Source organism: Taudactylus pleione, unplaced genomic scaffold (assembly GCF_031769625.1).
Source record: "Taudactylus pleione unplaced genomic scaffold, aTauple2 ptg002040l, whole genome shotgun sequence".
Classification (NCBI taxonomy): Eukaryota; Metazoa; Chordata; class Amphibia; order Anura; family Myobatrachidae; genus Taudactylus; species Taudactylus pleione.
Window position 1 is genome coordinate 28,222 of NW_028286435.1, and position 16,348 is coordinate 44,569.

The 16,348-nt window shown below is 48.5% G+C and overlaps 1 protein-coding gene across 4 annotated transcripts in view; it reads left to right on the plus strand.

The window, feature by feature from the left end:
• The window catches only part of NUMA1 (nuclear mitotic apparatus protein 1), a 63,212-nt gene that overhangs the window by 23,417 nt on the left and 23,447 nt on the right, over positions 1-16,348 (plus strand). For all 4 annotated transcript variants that reach the window (XM_088465596.1, XM_088465598.1, XM_088465597.1 and 1 more), the window contains exons 12-20: positions 4,499-4,639; positions 5,496-5,618; positions 5,778-9,488; positions 10,245-10,286; positions 11,405-11,473; positions 11,760-11,867; positions 12,152-12,382; positions 12,679-12,851; positions 15,577-15,826. In XM_088465596.1, the coding sequence (XP_088321722.1) occupies positions 4,499-4,639; positions 5,496-5,618; positions 5,778-9,488; positions 10,245-10,286; positions 11,405-11,473; positions 11,760-11,867; positions 12,152-12,382; positions 12,679-12,851; positions 15,577-15,826 (4,848 nt within the window). The remainder of the gene's footprint in view (positions 1-4,498; positions 4,640-5,495; positions 5,619-5,777; positions 9,489-10,244; positions 10,287-11,404; positions 11,474-11,759; positions 11,868-12,151; positions 12,383-12,678; positions 12,852-15,576; positions 15,827-16,348) is intronic.

A 16,348-nucleotide genomic window follows, 5' to 3' on the forward strand; every position in this document is an offset into this window, starting at 1 on the left:
GTCTTTTTGTTTCTTGGGCAGTGGGAGATAGTTCGTTGCTAGGGACCAGGAGCCATCTCCAGAGTGGACCATGGGCCTGCCGCCAGCTTTCCGCATGGCTGGATTCAGTGCCGGATTAACAGCAAGGCTGACGGGGTGGTTTCCCCCTGGAGCTCCCACACACACTGGCGGCCCTAGTAGTTGCCCTGGGGTCCCCCATAGACCTTTAATCTGACCCTGACTGGTTTCCACAACACCCAGGACCTTTCCTTGGTCCTTTCGGCACTTCAGAAACCTCCGTTTAAATCAGTCTGGCCTTTTTTGTTGCCCATTCCTTTGGCGAGACAAGTGTTGGAGTTGGCTGCATTATCTTATAGATCTTCCTACCTCATTGTTTTCGCAGTGATGGTGCTGTCCTGCGTACCAGGCTCTCCTTCATGCCCCATTTTGGTGCTTCAGCTTCTTCTCAACCAAGATATCATTGTTCCTGTCTTGGGACTGGATCTTCATCGGGTAGAAATTACTCTCCATCTCCAAGATGTGGTGAGAGAGCCTTGAGGAATTATGTAGGCAGACCTTCATCTTTGCGCAAGACCGACTCTCTCGTTGTCTTGTGCAATGCTCACAGGAGATGCTGTCTTGCTTCAAAACAGTTGGTTATGCAATGGACCATGGCTGATTCACCAAGCTGAACATGCGCCCATCAGCCATCAAGTTAAAACCATTGACAGGTGATGAAATCTTGTTACAATGACACCTGACCAGGGTTGGGATATATTAGGCAGCAGGAGAACACTCGGTTCTTGAAGTTGATGTGTTGAAAGCAAGAAAAATGGCCAAGCGTAAGGATCTGAGCGACCAGGGCCAAATTGTGATGGCTAGACGCCTGGGTCAGAGCATCTCCAAAACAGCGGGGCTTGTGGGGAGGACTCTGTATGCCTGGGGTAGTACCTGCCAAACGTGGTCCAAGGAAGAACATGTAAACCAGCAACAGGATCATGGGCGCCCAAGGCTCATTGAGGTGCGTGGAAAGCGAATGCTAGCCCTATCCCCCAGAAGAGCTTCTGTAGCACAAATTGCTGAAAGGTGTCAGAACACACACAGCATCGCAGCTTGCTGTGTATGGAGCTGCGTAGTCGCAGACCGGTCAGAGTGCCCATGCTGACAGGGCCACCTCCAAAAGCACCTACAATGGGCACGAGAGCGTCAGAACTGGACCATGGAGCAATGGAAGAAGGTAGCCTGATCTGATGAATCCTGTTTCTTATTCACGTTCCATGGGTATAGGGTGGAGCAGGAGGAGTCCTGGCACCAACTAGTGAAGCTTCTTCTCCCAGCGTACCTAGGGATGTGGGATTCCACACAGGGTTCTCCTCACCACCAATGTCAACAACCTTCCAGGGTCAACGAACAACTTTCTGGATCTCCGAGCAATCTTCAAAGCTTTGCCTGGCTCGGCGGTTCCTACAGCATGACAGTGGCAGGTGGGGAGTTTGACTGGGGCGGTACACCTGTCAAACCGTAACGCAGGTGTCCTAAGCCGAGCTCATGGAGGACAGAAACCTCCCGTGGAGCAGAAGGGCAAATCTGACAATGTGACTGCCAATGCCTACATAATCCGTCAAGGTGGCACTCTGTCATGGCGCCTTGAAGGAGGTGAGTCACATTCTCATCTGGTCAATGTGTCAATTTCCGGCTTCATCCCCAGAATTGGGAAGTGAGCTTCCTTGGCCGTCTGGGCGTCCACCCAGACGAATGGGCACTTCACCCTGACCCCTTTCGGAACCTAGTTCTTTGCTGGTGGTTGCCAGACGTCGCCTCGATGGCATCCCGGCATGAACGCAAACTACCGAACTACTGCTCCCGTGCCAGGGCTGCGAGAGCCCTTCGGGTGGACGTTTTGCCGGTCCGTCGGGAGTTCAATTGCTTGTATGTCTTCCCTCGATCTCGTGGCTTCCGCAGGTCCTCTGCAGGCTGCAGTGGGAGGGAGGCATGGTAATCCTGGTTGCCCTCTATTGGCCATGGCGAGCTTGGTACACAAATCTTCTATCTTCGCTCTGCTGTGTCTTCCTTTGCGGCCGGAACTTCTGTCTCGGGGCCCGTGCTTCCATGCCCGTCGCGGTTCTCTTGAGACCTCTCTTGAGCTCTACAGGGTTCTCTAGGTCGGTCATTCATACTATGCTGTATGCCAGTGAGCTCTCCTCTGCAAGACCTTGTCACTGCTTTGGCGGATTTTCTTCGCTTGGTGTTCTGACTGGAATTTTAATCTCAGAGTATTTCCCTCTCTTCTGCAGGCGGGTCTGGGTTTAACCTACCGCCTCTTTTACATATTCGGTTTCCACACTTTCTGTCCCCTTCAGAGACAGATGGCTATGATGTCTGATTTACAAGCTTTCCTTCAAGATGTTCTCCTCGGACGGCATTGTCCCTCATCTCCTTGAACTGTCTTTGGTGCTTTGAGATTTCAGTCATCGTCCTTGGACTCTTAACATTCGTTGGCTTACGCTGATGACAGTTTTCTTGCTGGCTATGCCGTCAGCCTGGCCACTGTCTCACTTGGGCTCGTTGTCCTGTCCCTCCCCATTGTAGGTGTTTCACTTGGGCCGAACTGTTCTTTGAACTTTCTTAGGCTACCTTCCTATGTTAGCCTCTGTTTTCTCCTCACCCAGGACTGTTGGTCCCTGTGTTTCAGGCACCTGATTGTTCTACGGAGAAGGCCTATTTGGTCGTTGTGCGGGCCCTCCGGATCTTTGTATATAGGACTCTGGTCCCCTTTTGGTCATATACGAATTGGGTAAAAGGGACTGGATGTTTTTCACACAGAATTTGGCCAGTTGGCTTCGTTGGATTATCTATCACGCTTCGGCGATGGCGGTCCTCCCTGTTCTGTCTTTTCTTTTGGATCTTTTCCCGGAATGGTGGGTACTATACTTGGGCAGCTCACCAGGGGTGCCTCGGCTGAGCAGCTTTGTAGAGCGGCCCTATGGTCCTCCACCCATACTTTCTTCCGGTACTGTTAATTTTACTCCTTCGCTACCGCCGACGTGGCTTTTGGCCAACTAGGTTCTTAGCGCAGCTCCGGCGTGTCCCCTCCCGTAATGGGATAGCTTTGGGACGTCCCATGGTCTCTGCCTGTGTCGTGAAGAAGAAGAAAGGGAGAATTATATGTCTTAAGTCCTTTTCTTCGAACTCCATAGAAGACACAGACCACCCACCCTGACGCATCAGGTTGGCAGGGGCTTCCAGTCCTCCTTTTAGTGTTTCTGGGTGTTTGGACCTTATGTGTATGTCGGTCTTCTCCTCTTCCTCGCTCCTGCCTTGGTCTTGCTAACTTAACTGGTCTGCCTGAGGCTGGGGGCGGGTTATAGCGGGGAAGAGCCGGGGCTGCTGGGAGATTAAGCTTAACTAGTTGGTGCCTGGACTCCTCCTGCTCCACCCTATACCCATGGTCTCGGCCTGTGTTCCCTATGGAGTTCGAAGAAAAGGACTTAACAAGGTAAGACATAAGTCTCCTTTTTCTTTTACATCTTGTGGATGGCCGGGTGCGTGTGCGTCATTTACCTTGGGAAGAGAGAGCACCAGGATACACTATGGGAAGAAGGCAAGCCGGTGGAGGCAGTGTGACGCTCTGGGCAATGTTCTGCTGTGAAACCTTATGTCGTGCCATTTATGTGGATGTTACTTTGACACGTACCACCTACCTAAACATTGTTGCCCTTCATGGCAACGGTATGCCCTGATGGCAGTGGCCTCTTTTCAGCAGGATAATGCGCCCTAGTGTTGACTGTCTCCAAATTTCCCAGATCTCAGTTTGATGGAGCATATGTGGGATCTGCTGGAAACACAAGTCTGAGCCATGGAGGCTCCACCTGGCACCTTACAGGACTTATAGGAACTGCTGATAACGTCTTGGCGCCAGATACCACAAGACACCCACAGAGGTTTTGTGCAGTCCATGCCTTGGGGGGTCACAGCCTGTTTTGGTGGCACGAGGGGGACCTACACAAAACGAGGCAGGTGGTTTTAATATTGTGGCTGATGGATGTATGATAAACTAGGGGCAGCCTGGAACATCCCCAGGGCAGAACATTAATCCCAAGTATAGATGAATGAGAGGAGGAATTTTGTAATAACTGGAAAGTCCATTCCTCAGAATCCATTTGATGGACACCGTGTTCTCATCCGCTTTCTTTTCTTTTGTTTGGTTGATTGCTTGTTTTCAGATCCTTATGGGCATGGTTAAAGATACTGAGGAGCTTTCTGGTGACTGGATATAGAGGGAAAGGGGTCACATGTCAGAAATTAGTATACTTAGTGCCGTACTCCAGCAAGGTAGAGCAGTGTCTCTAAATTTAATTCTGAGTAATAGATGCGGTAAGTACAAAATCCTCTTCTGCTGTTGTATAAGATACAATGGGTGTTGCTTTGTTTGTCGGGTGCTGAGGGATTGGTCTCTGTAGACTGTGGGGGAAACACTGCCGCGTGTACGCGCTTCACTGACGCCCATCTCTTTGCCCAGGTGCGGGAATTGACGAGTCGCTTGGCACAACTGACCGGAGCCCTTAATGAAAGCACAGAGGAGCACGAAGTGTCGGCGGCCAGCTGGCGGCAGCAGCACAGTCAGCTGGAGAATGAGCTTGGCGCTCTGGTTGCGGAAAAGGTAGCGATGAGTTGTGTTACCGCAGTACCGATGTCATTCATAGACCTGACACCTTTTATCGCCGGCGTACAGTCGCCCGTTCTTCTGTACATATGCTGCAATTCAATCACCTACTTCTAAACAAGCTAAAAAGCTGATTCTGGCGCTGATCATTCACCGCAGTGGGCGTGTAGAATGTTTCGTATATGATGCATTTGCCTAGTTGAACTGTACATTCTGCTGTCTAACTTAATGGGGCCCGTTCACAGGTGTACGCAGACGCAACCATGTGTTTTGGCGGTCGTCCATCTGTGACTTTATGCCAAAACCACTACAAAGCCCTTCCTGGTTGTACATAAGTACGTGCGTAAGAATGTGCGAAGACTGAGATGCCCACATAAGAGTCTGTAGACACGGTAATACCGCCTGGTGTATCTCTAGACGCCAGCATCGGGCGCACCATCGAAATTTGCACTAGCCCTATAGCGGGTACAGGCTTTACGCCGGAGTACGGACTCCAGTGTGAACGATGAAGAGTCTGTGTAGGCTAAGACTTCAGCGTCACGATTGCGGCACTTCCATAACACACCAATAAGACGCCTGCGTCTGTCTAGCCTACTCCCAGTTGCCGCCCAGGACCTTTCTGATCCGATGCCTCTCATTCGGAACAGCGCCTTTTGTGTGGACGCTCTGTGTAACGCATGGACCGCAGGAGGTTTTTTTTTTTTTTTTGAGGGATATACGCACACTAGCAAATCACTCTACTATGTGATCATCGCCAATGAGTGCCACTCGGGCCCAATGGCTGCCCAGGACTTCTCCCTATGTCGTTGTGTTAGTATATCTCCCATTGACCAAGATTTACCTGTACTTTCAGAAAGACCTGGAAGAGCGCAACCAGATCCTGCAAGGGAAGATTTCTACGTTGGAGGACCAGTTGAAGATGGCTGGGGACAGTGGCTTGCAGGAGAAAGGGGAGCGCATGGGGGATGTTCTCAAGGTAAGCCGTTTAGCAATACATGTTCAATTAGGATTCAACTGGCCTATAAGCTCTTGGGAAGGGTGGTACTTATTTGTGGACATCAGTTACATTGTTTTATTGCCTTCCTTCAGTTGAGACCTTTATTAACTCGACTTAACGTTTCTTATTGCGTTTTAGCTGGAACACCTGCAGCAGGAGGTTGTGGTGCTGAATACTAAATCCATGGGACTTCAAGCTCAGATTGCAGAGTTACAAGAGGAGAAGAGTGCTGCAGTAGCCAGCTTCGAGTCGCAGAGGGCCCGTTTTGAGTCTGAGAAAATACAGCTGCAGGACATCGTCACCAACCTGCAGACCTCCCTGTCAGAGATCACCTTCCAGAAGGAGAGGCAGGACCAGGCGGCCAGGCTGCAAGAGGAAAAGCTGACATGCCAGATCACCACGCTCAAGCTGGAGATCTCCAAACTGAAGTCATCCCTGACCCAGAAGGACCAAGAGCTTTCCGATCTCAACAAAGAAGTGGAAGAGGAGCGAAAACAGAGGGGACAGTTGGCGAACGTCCTGCATAGACAAGAAGAGTCCTCCAAAAAGAGCATTGAAGCGCTTAACAGCCAAGTGGACAGTCTCAGGGGGACTTTAAAACTTACCGACGGCAAATTGCAGGAGCTTACAGAGAAACTGAGCGCAGGTGCCCAACAGATAATTAGTTTGCAGCAAGAGCGCGATAAACTTGTTGATGACAGAGATGCCACTGTCACAAAGTTCAGTGATTATAGGCAAGCTAAAGAGGAAGAATTAAGTATTCTGGGTAAAACAATGCAGACCTTGCGAAAAGAAAATGACGCCACTTTGGCAGCACTGGGAGAGCTAAAAAGGGAAAAGGCTGAGCTTACGCTGAAAGTGCAGGAGCTGGATGCCACCATTCTGGACCTGATCGCCAAATGCCAGAACCTAGACGTGGAGAACGACTCGCAGATTAAGTCTCATGCAGCTACCCTGGAATCCCTGAGCTCGCAGCTTACAGAGCAAGAAGCTCAGTTGAAAATCTACAAGCAAAAAGTGTCTGACATGATGCAGGTGACTGAAGAACACAGCCAAGCTAAAGAGCACTTGGCGTCACTTGAAGACACGGTTAAAAACCTGAATGAACTGTTGGAAAATGAGAGAAGAAATTCTGCTGCCTTGGAGGGTGAAAGGGAGAGAAATACGGTTCTTCATGGGGATCTGAAGAAGCTCAACGAAAGCAATGAACAGGCACTTGCAGAGCTCTCTAAAGAGAGAGCTGTTAATAAAAAGCTTGAGTCTCAACTCTGCCAGCTGGAGGAGGAACTCCGAGCAAGAACTGAGGACCTGCAGCAGAAACTGTCCAAAGCATCATCTGTGGTCAGACAGCGAGAGAACGAGATTGAGAACCTTACAAAGGAAATGGGCAGATGGAAAGAGCAAGCACAGAGCTCCAGCCAAGTGGAAGAAAATTTTGGAAATCTGCAAAAAGAGCACCATGCAGTCTGCCAACGGTTGGAGAAAGAAAGGTTGAAAGTGTCTGAAATAGAAGCCCAGACAAAGGCGGCCCTGTCTACCCATCTGGACCGGGTGTCCGAACTGGAATCTGCACTCTCTGTGGCCACAACTCAATTTGAGGAGAAGGTGGCTCAAGAGCAGAAGTTTCTTCATACAATCCATTCAACTGAAGAGAAGCTTAAGTTGGCCCAACAGGAAAAAGCAGAGCACGTTTCGCAGCTGGAGAGCAGCTGCAGCAAAACAGCACAAGATCTTAAATTGCTTTCTAAAGAGCTCTCTGAAGAAAAGTTGAGGAAAGTGGAGTTGGAAACCAATGTAAAGCGGCTTGAAGAGCAGAAATCAAAAAGGATGTTGGCTTTGGAATCTGAAATCGGCTCCATGAAGGCAACAATTAAGGAGCGGGAACGCAATGCAGAGGAACTTGTTACAGAGGTGGCTCGGTTTAGAAAGCAACTAGAAGAGTCTAATGAGAGGCATCAACAGGAGTTCCTTCAAAAAGATGCTGAGGTCTCTCGTCTGGTAGAGGAGAAGGAAAAAGCAGTTTCAGAACTTAAGACTGAGCAGACCATTAAAATGGAAGTGAAAGCTCAGCTGCAGAAATCTATGGACAGCCATAAGAATGAATTTTCGGCCCTTCAGAATGAGCTGTCCCGTTCTCTTGACCTCATCACGATAAAGGAGTGTGAGGTGGAAAGACTTGTTAAAGAGTTGGCTTCCAGGGAAGAGGAGTTTCAGCAGGAGAAACAGACTGTGGTTAAGCTTTCCGAAGAGGTGGTAACATTAAAAACATTAAAAGAACGGGTGGCCGTCCAGGAAGAAGAGATCAAAGGTTATGTTCACACTGTAAAAGCTACAGAGACCGAGATCACCGTTTTGAAAGCCACGATCTGTGAAAAGGATGAGGAGATCAAACATCTGGAACGTGACATCCAGAGCAAAATTACAGACCATTCCTCCATCCATGAACAGTACCAAACTACGGTTGGGGATGTGAATATTCTCAAGTCTAAAATCACAGAGCTGGAGAAGAGATGCCAGAAGGGTGAAAATGCCTTGAGCAGCGCCTCAAAAGAGGCAACTGACGCAAAAGCAGCTGCGCTTGAAATTACTTCTGCGTCGGAAGAACAGCAAAAGAGAATCCGGGACTTGTCAGCCCAGGTTCAGCAGGAGCAGCAGAAGACTAATGAGCTTTCGAAGCAGCTGGAGGAGACTCAGTTGTTGCAATCAGAGAGAGTATCTTCTTTGGAAGCTTTAAAGAAGGAACTGTACCATAAGGTTCAGGAACTAGAGCAAAGTCAGAAGTCTTTGAGCGAGTCGAGTGGAGAGTTGTCTCGTGTTGGCTCTGCTTCTAGGGAACTGGAGAAAGCTTTGTCTGAAGACAAAAAACAAATTGCCCAATATCAGAAGGACATGGAAAAGGCATCTGGACGGAATGACAGCATGCAAGAGGAGTTGAAGAACGTGACTGCTAAGCTGACCACAAACGAGAACCGCTACTTGGAAGTCAAAAAGCTTCTGGAGAAGGAGACCAATAGAAGCAGTGGGTTAGAAAAACAGCTGAAAGTTGTCCAGGAAAAGCTGGAGGCATCCACTAAAGATCTGTCTGAGAAGCAAGGTGCAGTCCAAAGCCTAAGCACTGAAGCCTCAAGCTACAAACAGGAAGCCGAAAAGCAACGGATGTCTGTTGAAGGATTGCAGAAGAAACTGTCTTCTCAAGAGGCATCTGTAGCGAAGCTGGAGAAGGACGTCAGGACCTGGCAGGAGAAATGTTCCCAGAAGGAAGAGCAAATATCTGGTGTCAAGCAACAGCTTAGTAACTCTGAAGGTCTGTTGAGAGAAGTAGAATCTCTCAGAAGCAGCTACACAGAGCTTAATGCTGAACACACTCAAAGGGAAAGCAAGTACAAGGAGGAACTTATGATGAACCAGAAGTCTGCTGATAATTTGAAGATCGAGCTAGAAAAGACCAAGGCAGAGGTGGCATCACTCACGTCCCTTAAAGAGAGTTTGTGCCAGAAAGAGGAGGTGGTGGAGGCTCTTCAAAAGGAGAAAAACGACTACATTAAACAGGTCTCTGTGCTTCAAGAGGACATCAAGAAACTGGTGGTAGACAATAAGTCTTTGTCCCAAGCCTCTAATCAGGAGTCAGAAAAAATGCAGAGCAAATTGTCGCAGATCTCCGAGAAGCACAAGCAGGAACTGCAGACCGTCCGGCAGCAATACGAGAAAATGATCTCTGGGGGCAAAGAACAAGTGGAGGATCTCAGCCAAAAGCTAGAAGCGGTGACAAGCAAGTATGACCAGGCGAAGAATAGGGTTCTGGATGAGAGGCAGAAGTTCCAGGAAGAGAAGCAGAAGCTGTTGGCCCAGGTACCATATATGGGGAAGTATAGATTACTGTGCATAGGGTACTCGGGAGTAAAGGTGCATACACACGGAACTATGTATTCTTTACGATATGAACGATAACGTTCAACGATAGATCATTTATATTGTTCCGTGTGTATGCAATGAATGACCAACGATAACGATAGTGTCCATCGGGCATGCATGCAGGCCAATCTGGACAATATTGTGCATTTTCCATATGGGAAGCTGATTCTGAGTCGGGCAGAAATCATTGCACAGACGCAAATAGTTATTTAGAATATGCCTCATGCGCAGATGTAAATTTACACATTTTTGCGTATCTCCATCCTGTTCTGAGTCGGGCTGGTCTTTGCCATATCCGTCTTTAAGTAAAATGACGTTTCGGGGTGGGAACTGAACGGCGACTGTGCAATCGCAAAGAGCTGTCTTGTTTTGTGGCCGTGAAGCTTGGCGCTCTGCGATATTCTGAGTACTAGGGAAGCCTGTTTCTGACAGATCCCTTTGCCCAGCAGGGGAGTGGTGCGAGTGCCGATAATGATGACCGCAGGACGGAGAAACATTGGGCAGAGCGGCTTCCTGGTTGTAACCGTATGGTCTCTTGCATTAGCCCTACGGAAACTCGCATTAGCGCAAGGTAGTAAGTCAGGCTCTCATCGCATCGCACAGTCACTTGGCGGCCGACTCAGAATCAGGCCCAGTGTGTGTGTTCTGTTGTGTTGCGCTTGTGTTAATCTTTCCTATAATGCACCTTAACAGGTGGATCAGCTGGAGGGCGCTAAGAAGGTCCAATCAGAGCAGGTAACGAGTGTAACTGACTCTCGGCTCCAGCTCCTTAAACGGTGATGGTGCATGCCGCTAACATACCCACTTTGCACAGCGCCGTCTCTGGCCTCTCGTTCCACCGCAGTTTTCCTTGCGAACTGTTTGCCAAAAGGCCGCAGCAGGACATGGGATCTCGTGCTGGCGTTTCCGTCTCTCATGCACTTGTAGTTGAGTAGCTACTGCTGCACCCCCGAAAAATAAAAATAAGTCTCTTTAAGTCGTCCGTGCTGAGATACAGGTTAGAAAACTTCCATTCCTTTTGGCATCTTCTGCATCCAAACCCGAAATGATTATCCCTGTGATTCCCTGTAATTTATGCCAGCTGAGTGCCTCCCTGGCACCTTGGAATATTGTCTGTGTAATGAAGCCTTGCCCATGTACCTGCTAGCTTTGTGATGAGACCCTCTTAATTTTACCTTATCCAAGCTTTTCCTGTGAAACGGGAGAGAGTTTGGTCACTGTTTCTCCTTCCTCTCCCGTTTTCCCCCTCTGTACTGGACTTGTAGTTCTGTCTAATGGATACATGGGATGTGGAAGCCTGCATCAGCCTGCAAACAGTTTTCAATGAAGATGGCAGCATCATATTGTCTGTCAGTTAGTGTGTCGGGAGGTGAGCACCGGGGCTACTAGTGGTTCTGTGGTGGCTTCATCTTGCTTCTTATACTAAATCCTCTCTTCTCCCATTACTAACCTCTGTACCATGCTTCTCTCATGGCTTTAGACTCCCATCGTCCATGCAGTCTTCCACTGATGGCGCAGACTCTCAGGGTACAGTTTACTCCTGCCAGCTTTCCCTTACCCTGCCCGTGATAAGCTGCTCATTGTACCTCCCTTCGTTTAGCATTGTGCTTGCTGAGTGCTAATACTCATCGAGCGTCCCTCATCCTACTACCGGATCAGAGGAGAATGACCGCCGCCATGCCTGACATATAGGGCTGGTCGTTCTCTTCGGTGCATGTGAAGGGGACGCTTTGGCAGGAGTACACTTACCCATAGGAGGGTATCTGCCCGTCTCCGGTCTGTAAAATCATGATGTTTATTGCCTGCTCTGGGTCTGTGCTAAATGTTGCCTCACCTCGCTTGTTATGTTACAGGTGCTGGAGCTGAACAAGCAGCTGAGTCAGAAGGAGAAGACCATACAGAGTCAGCAGGAGAAGCTCAAGGTACTGGTAGTCTAGCTCTAGGTGACCCTAGATCTCCTACTTCACTTGGTACCGTTCGTGAGGCCGTCTGCTCACTAACTGGGGGGGGGTGCTTTTTTTTTTTTCCATGGTTCCTTATCAGACTGTACTACACACTCATACCAATTCCTCCTGTTATCTATTGGCTATCCACTAAAATACTCCACTCTGGGTCTGTGTTCCTCCACCTACGCATTCATTGTACTCTTTAACACTTGTTTTCTCTCTCTCTCTCTCCTCCCACCCTCCCCTTACCACCGTGATGCAGCGAGACAGTGAAGGACATAAAGAGGTGGAGAAGAAGCAGAAACGAGTGACTGAGGTGGAGGCACAACTTGAACAGCAGGTTCAGGCGGTGGAGCACTACAAAGTCCAGGTAGGTGCCTCGTTGGATCTCATCTGTGTAAGGTTACAGTGCTGTGTATGATTAATGGTGGAGTAACCAACTGTAGGATGGCATTAGATCACGGGTTATGTTCTTGGCCACAGACTGTAGGGTTCATGCAGTGGCCTGCTCAGAGAGTGACGCCCTTTCTGGGTCCATGAATGTTTCAGTACAGTAACGGACAGGGTTTCTCTGGTTACCGGGGTGAGAAGAGACCTCTTTAGCTGTAGGCTTCCCAGTTTGTGCCTGGTTTTATATCCTGTCCATTGTCTTAGATGGAGAAGGCTAAGGTACACTATGATGCCAAGAAACAACAGAACCAGGAGCTGAGCAGTGAGCTGCAGAACATCACTCGTGAGCAGGAGCAGCTGCGCAAGGAGAACTCAGAGAGCAAATCGGAGGCTGAGCGCCTTTCCAAGGAGCTTCAGCTCTCACTGCTGCAAACCAAGGAGGCCGAGCAGAGCTGCAAGGCCCTGACCAACCAAGTGAGGAGCCTGGAGGCTCAGGTGAGCTACCTGTCCTGGGCTCTGATCCCTTCTAAAGAATGGGGTAGTTTCCCAAAGCAACCAATAAGCTTCTGCCTGGCATTAGTCTAGTACACTCTATAAAATAATCTGTAGAAGCTGATGGGTTGCTCTGGGTAACTTTATCGCTTCTCCACTCTTTACAAAGTTTAATCCATTTCTTCCCCCATCCTTTCTCTGTGGTGTTGGTATTCAGATCATGTGTAACGTAATAGTGCCTCAGCCAGGTACTTGGCCAGTCACTGATTGTCCTTGTCGCTGCTTAATCCTTTCTCCAGGTGGAGCATGCTGACCGGCAGCTCCGTGAGTTGGGTAAGTTTCAGGTGGCCACTGATGCGCTGAAGAGCCGGGAGACGCTAGGCCCCCCGCGGGTAACCCGGAGCCGTGCGGACGTTAGCATTGACAGCCTGGATATGAGCGATGACGATGATAACCCGATGAACTCTACCAGGTAAAGGCTTTGGTCTCAGACATTTTAGACATCCAATGGGGGGGTTTATTACAGAGGTTCCCATCCAACTACGGAGAAAGGCTACAATATTTTTTTTGTTTTTGGGATTTGTCCAATGTTGAGCAGAATGTTGAAAAGCCGAATGATTTATATCTGTGTTGCGTACAGCTCAGTTCTAAGCCTTGTATTATCTCCGTTGCATATATTTGACATGTTCTAAGAATCGCTCCCAGTTAGCTTGTAAATGCCCCTTGCATTGTCACATCGGGACTAAAACATGTTGCGATTGTCTGAGTTCAGTAATGTAAGTGGTGTATGGTGGTAACGTTGTCCCTGTGTCATTACCTCCATAACCCTATAAATGGCATTGCTTGCTGTGGTTACTTCTGTTTATTTGGATAGGCCAATAGACAGTCATTGGACAGGTCTATAGTGATCAGGGTATTGGGAGATGAGGTAATGGGAGTGGAGGCCAGTAGATGGTCATTGGGCAGGCACATATAGTGATCTGGGTATTGGGCAGGAGATAGTGGGAGTAAAGGACAATAGACGGTCATTGGACGGGCCTGTTGACGGTCATTGGACGGGCCTGTTGACGGTCATTGGACGGGCCTGTTGACGGTCATTGGACGGGCCTGTTGACGGTCATTGGACGGGCCTATAGTGATCAGGGTATTGGGAGAAGAAGTAATGGGAGTGAAGGAAAATAGATGGTCATTGGACTGGCACATATAGTGATCAGGGTTTGGGACAGGAGTTAGTGGGAGTAAAGGACAATTGACGGGCCTATTGACGGTCATTGGACGGGCCTATTGACTGTCATTGGACGCGCCTATAGTGATCAGGGTATTGGGAGAAGAAGTAATGGGAGTGAAGGACAGTAGATGGTCATTGGGCAGGCACATATAGTGCAAAGGAAAAAAAGTAACTCCTTTATTTGAGGCACACTATATCACATATATATATTAAAAATTTAGTTTTATTTAAATTAGTTAAAACGGAATAAGGCAGAGATAAATCATATAATCATATTTAAATCATCAGACATGGAATAATAAATTATCGCACCTAGTGAAAAAATGGAAGAGTGTATTCATACATTATTGGATGATACCATTATCTTCAGAATTAGCAGCAAAAGATACCAAAGTGTTAGTGCAATTGAGAATGTCCTTAAGAGAATGTCAAATTAATCCAAGGCAATCATCAATTCAATATATTCATTGTATGGATAAGCAATAACTTGTCATGACATAAGGTAATAGTTCTGCTGGTGAATAAATATAACGTGCACACATACATAAGTCACAAGAATATTGAAAAAGTGTGGAAGGCGAAAATAAAAATAAATGTGGACATGAATGCCATCAATTAATACATAAATAACTGCCTATGTCAGTAAGCGCAGTGATAACACGGATCTAACAGTACTGTAGTAATAAAAAGTAAATCTGAGGCGTCCCTCGTTAATCAAAATTTGTCCCCATAATAGAGTGCTAGAGTTAGAAAGTGCCTGTGCACTTACAAGGAAAGTCTTACATTAGCATTGGACTGGGAATGAGAGTCCCTGTCCAAAGGCTCAGTGAAAATACAAAAAGTACTCTCTCTGCTGTCAGTGCGGGCAGTGTAACCACCCTGTTACCACAGTATTGCAGGGTGGGGATAACGTAGCCGGCAACTGATGCGTCTGGTGAAAGGAGAATAGGAAAGAAAATACCTGATAGCACAATCAGTTGGGAGAGGTAAAGTGTGTCTAGACTGCCGTCCGTGTGGTCTGGAGTTCCTGTGCGCACAGGTACTCCCGTGGCCCGACGCACGTTTCACCTGGGGGCTTTTTCAAGAGGGCACATATAGTGATCAGGGTATTGGGACAGGAGGTTATGGGAGTGGAGGACAGTAGACTGTCATTGGACTGGCCTATAGACGGTCATTGGACTGGCCTATAGACGGTCATTGGACTGGCCTATAGACGGTCATTGGACTGGCCTATAGACGGTCAGTGGACTGGCCTATAGACGGTCAGTGGACTGGCCTATAGACGGTCAGTGGACTGGCCTATAGACTGTCAGTGGACTGGCCTATAGACGGTCAGTGGACTGGCCTATAGACGGTCAGTGGACTGGCCTATAGACGGTCAGTGGACTGGCCTATAGACGGTCAGTGGACTGGCCTATCGTAATCAGGATATTGGGAGATGAGGTGCTATTATTAGTACTATTATTGGGATAGGAAGAAGTCTAGTAAGAGAGTTAAAGTGGAAAAGCCTTAATAAAAATAGTCCCTTACGACAAGTGATTTCCATGCGAACAGTTGGAAACAGTGGGCGGTATTCAATTGTTATAGCGCGTCCGATCTCCCGTCTATTCAAATGTTGCCGTGCCCATGGTAGTCTGGTTTAGCCGCGTAAAGCAGGTACCCCTGACCAAAGTGCTGGGCACGACCGCGAAAGGTGATGTTTGGGCACCCAAACGGCACTTTTTGCCCATTTCAGCTCTCATCCCACTGGGGCTGCGAGCTGAAATGGTGCGCCGGGAGCTGATCGCAGCCAACAGGAGAAACAATTGAATAGCTCCTGTTGGGCACGTACAGGGGCGCAACAATGGAATACCGCCCATTGAATGCTAATCTGCTCTTATGATGGATATTGTAAATGGTACGCTGTATGACAAACACAGACTGCTCTCTTGTGCCTCTTCCATGTCTTAATCAGTGCTTTCCTATACAGACGGAACGGCCGCTCCAATCAGGAACCCTCTACATCTGCCAATTCTGTCAGCCCAGAGGCCCCACCGTCCAGCCTTCCCAGAAAGGTGGAGTCACTGGAAAGCCTCTACTTCACCCCCATCCCCAACCGTGCACAGTCCAAGCTGGACGCTACTCTAGGCTCCATTGGCGATCTGTCTCTAGATTCCAGCAAGAAGACCCGTTCAGCCCGGAGGCGGACCACCCAGGTCATCAATATAACCTTGACTAAGGTGAGAGGAAATGGATGCGAGTTCTCCGAGCCCACGGCCTTAAGACCAAGACTTCCCTTCCCTAGCTGATATAGATTCGGGCAGAAATGCTGAGGCCAGCATCACCGTCTGCCCTGTATAGAGACCCTATAGATCTAACAGCCAACCTGCAGCCATAAAATACATGTATAGCGGTTTTTCTCCACGGTCCTTACTCATTCCAACCATACCATGACGGCTGAGGCCACTCAGAAATGCCTGGCGCCATTGTTATTGGCGGCTGCCTTACAGTGACCATACCTACTCCCCGCACCAGCAACTACAGTAGCTAATCCACTCATGTATGTATCTTCCATGGATCCGTTGCCCTCCCTATAATGGGTAATTGTTCCTCACAGACTTCTTCCATGGTCCATGTGTCCACCAGATAGAGAAATCCTTATATGCTAATACCACCTTACACATCTGTCCTGGTCTTGTAGTGTAGCGTAGCCCATGTGCCATTGCAGTTGCCCTCTCAATACGTTCTGTAATGTGCTTCCC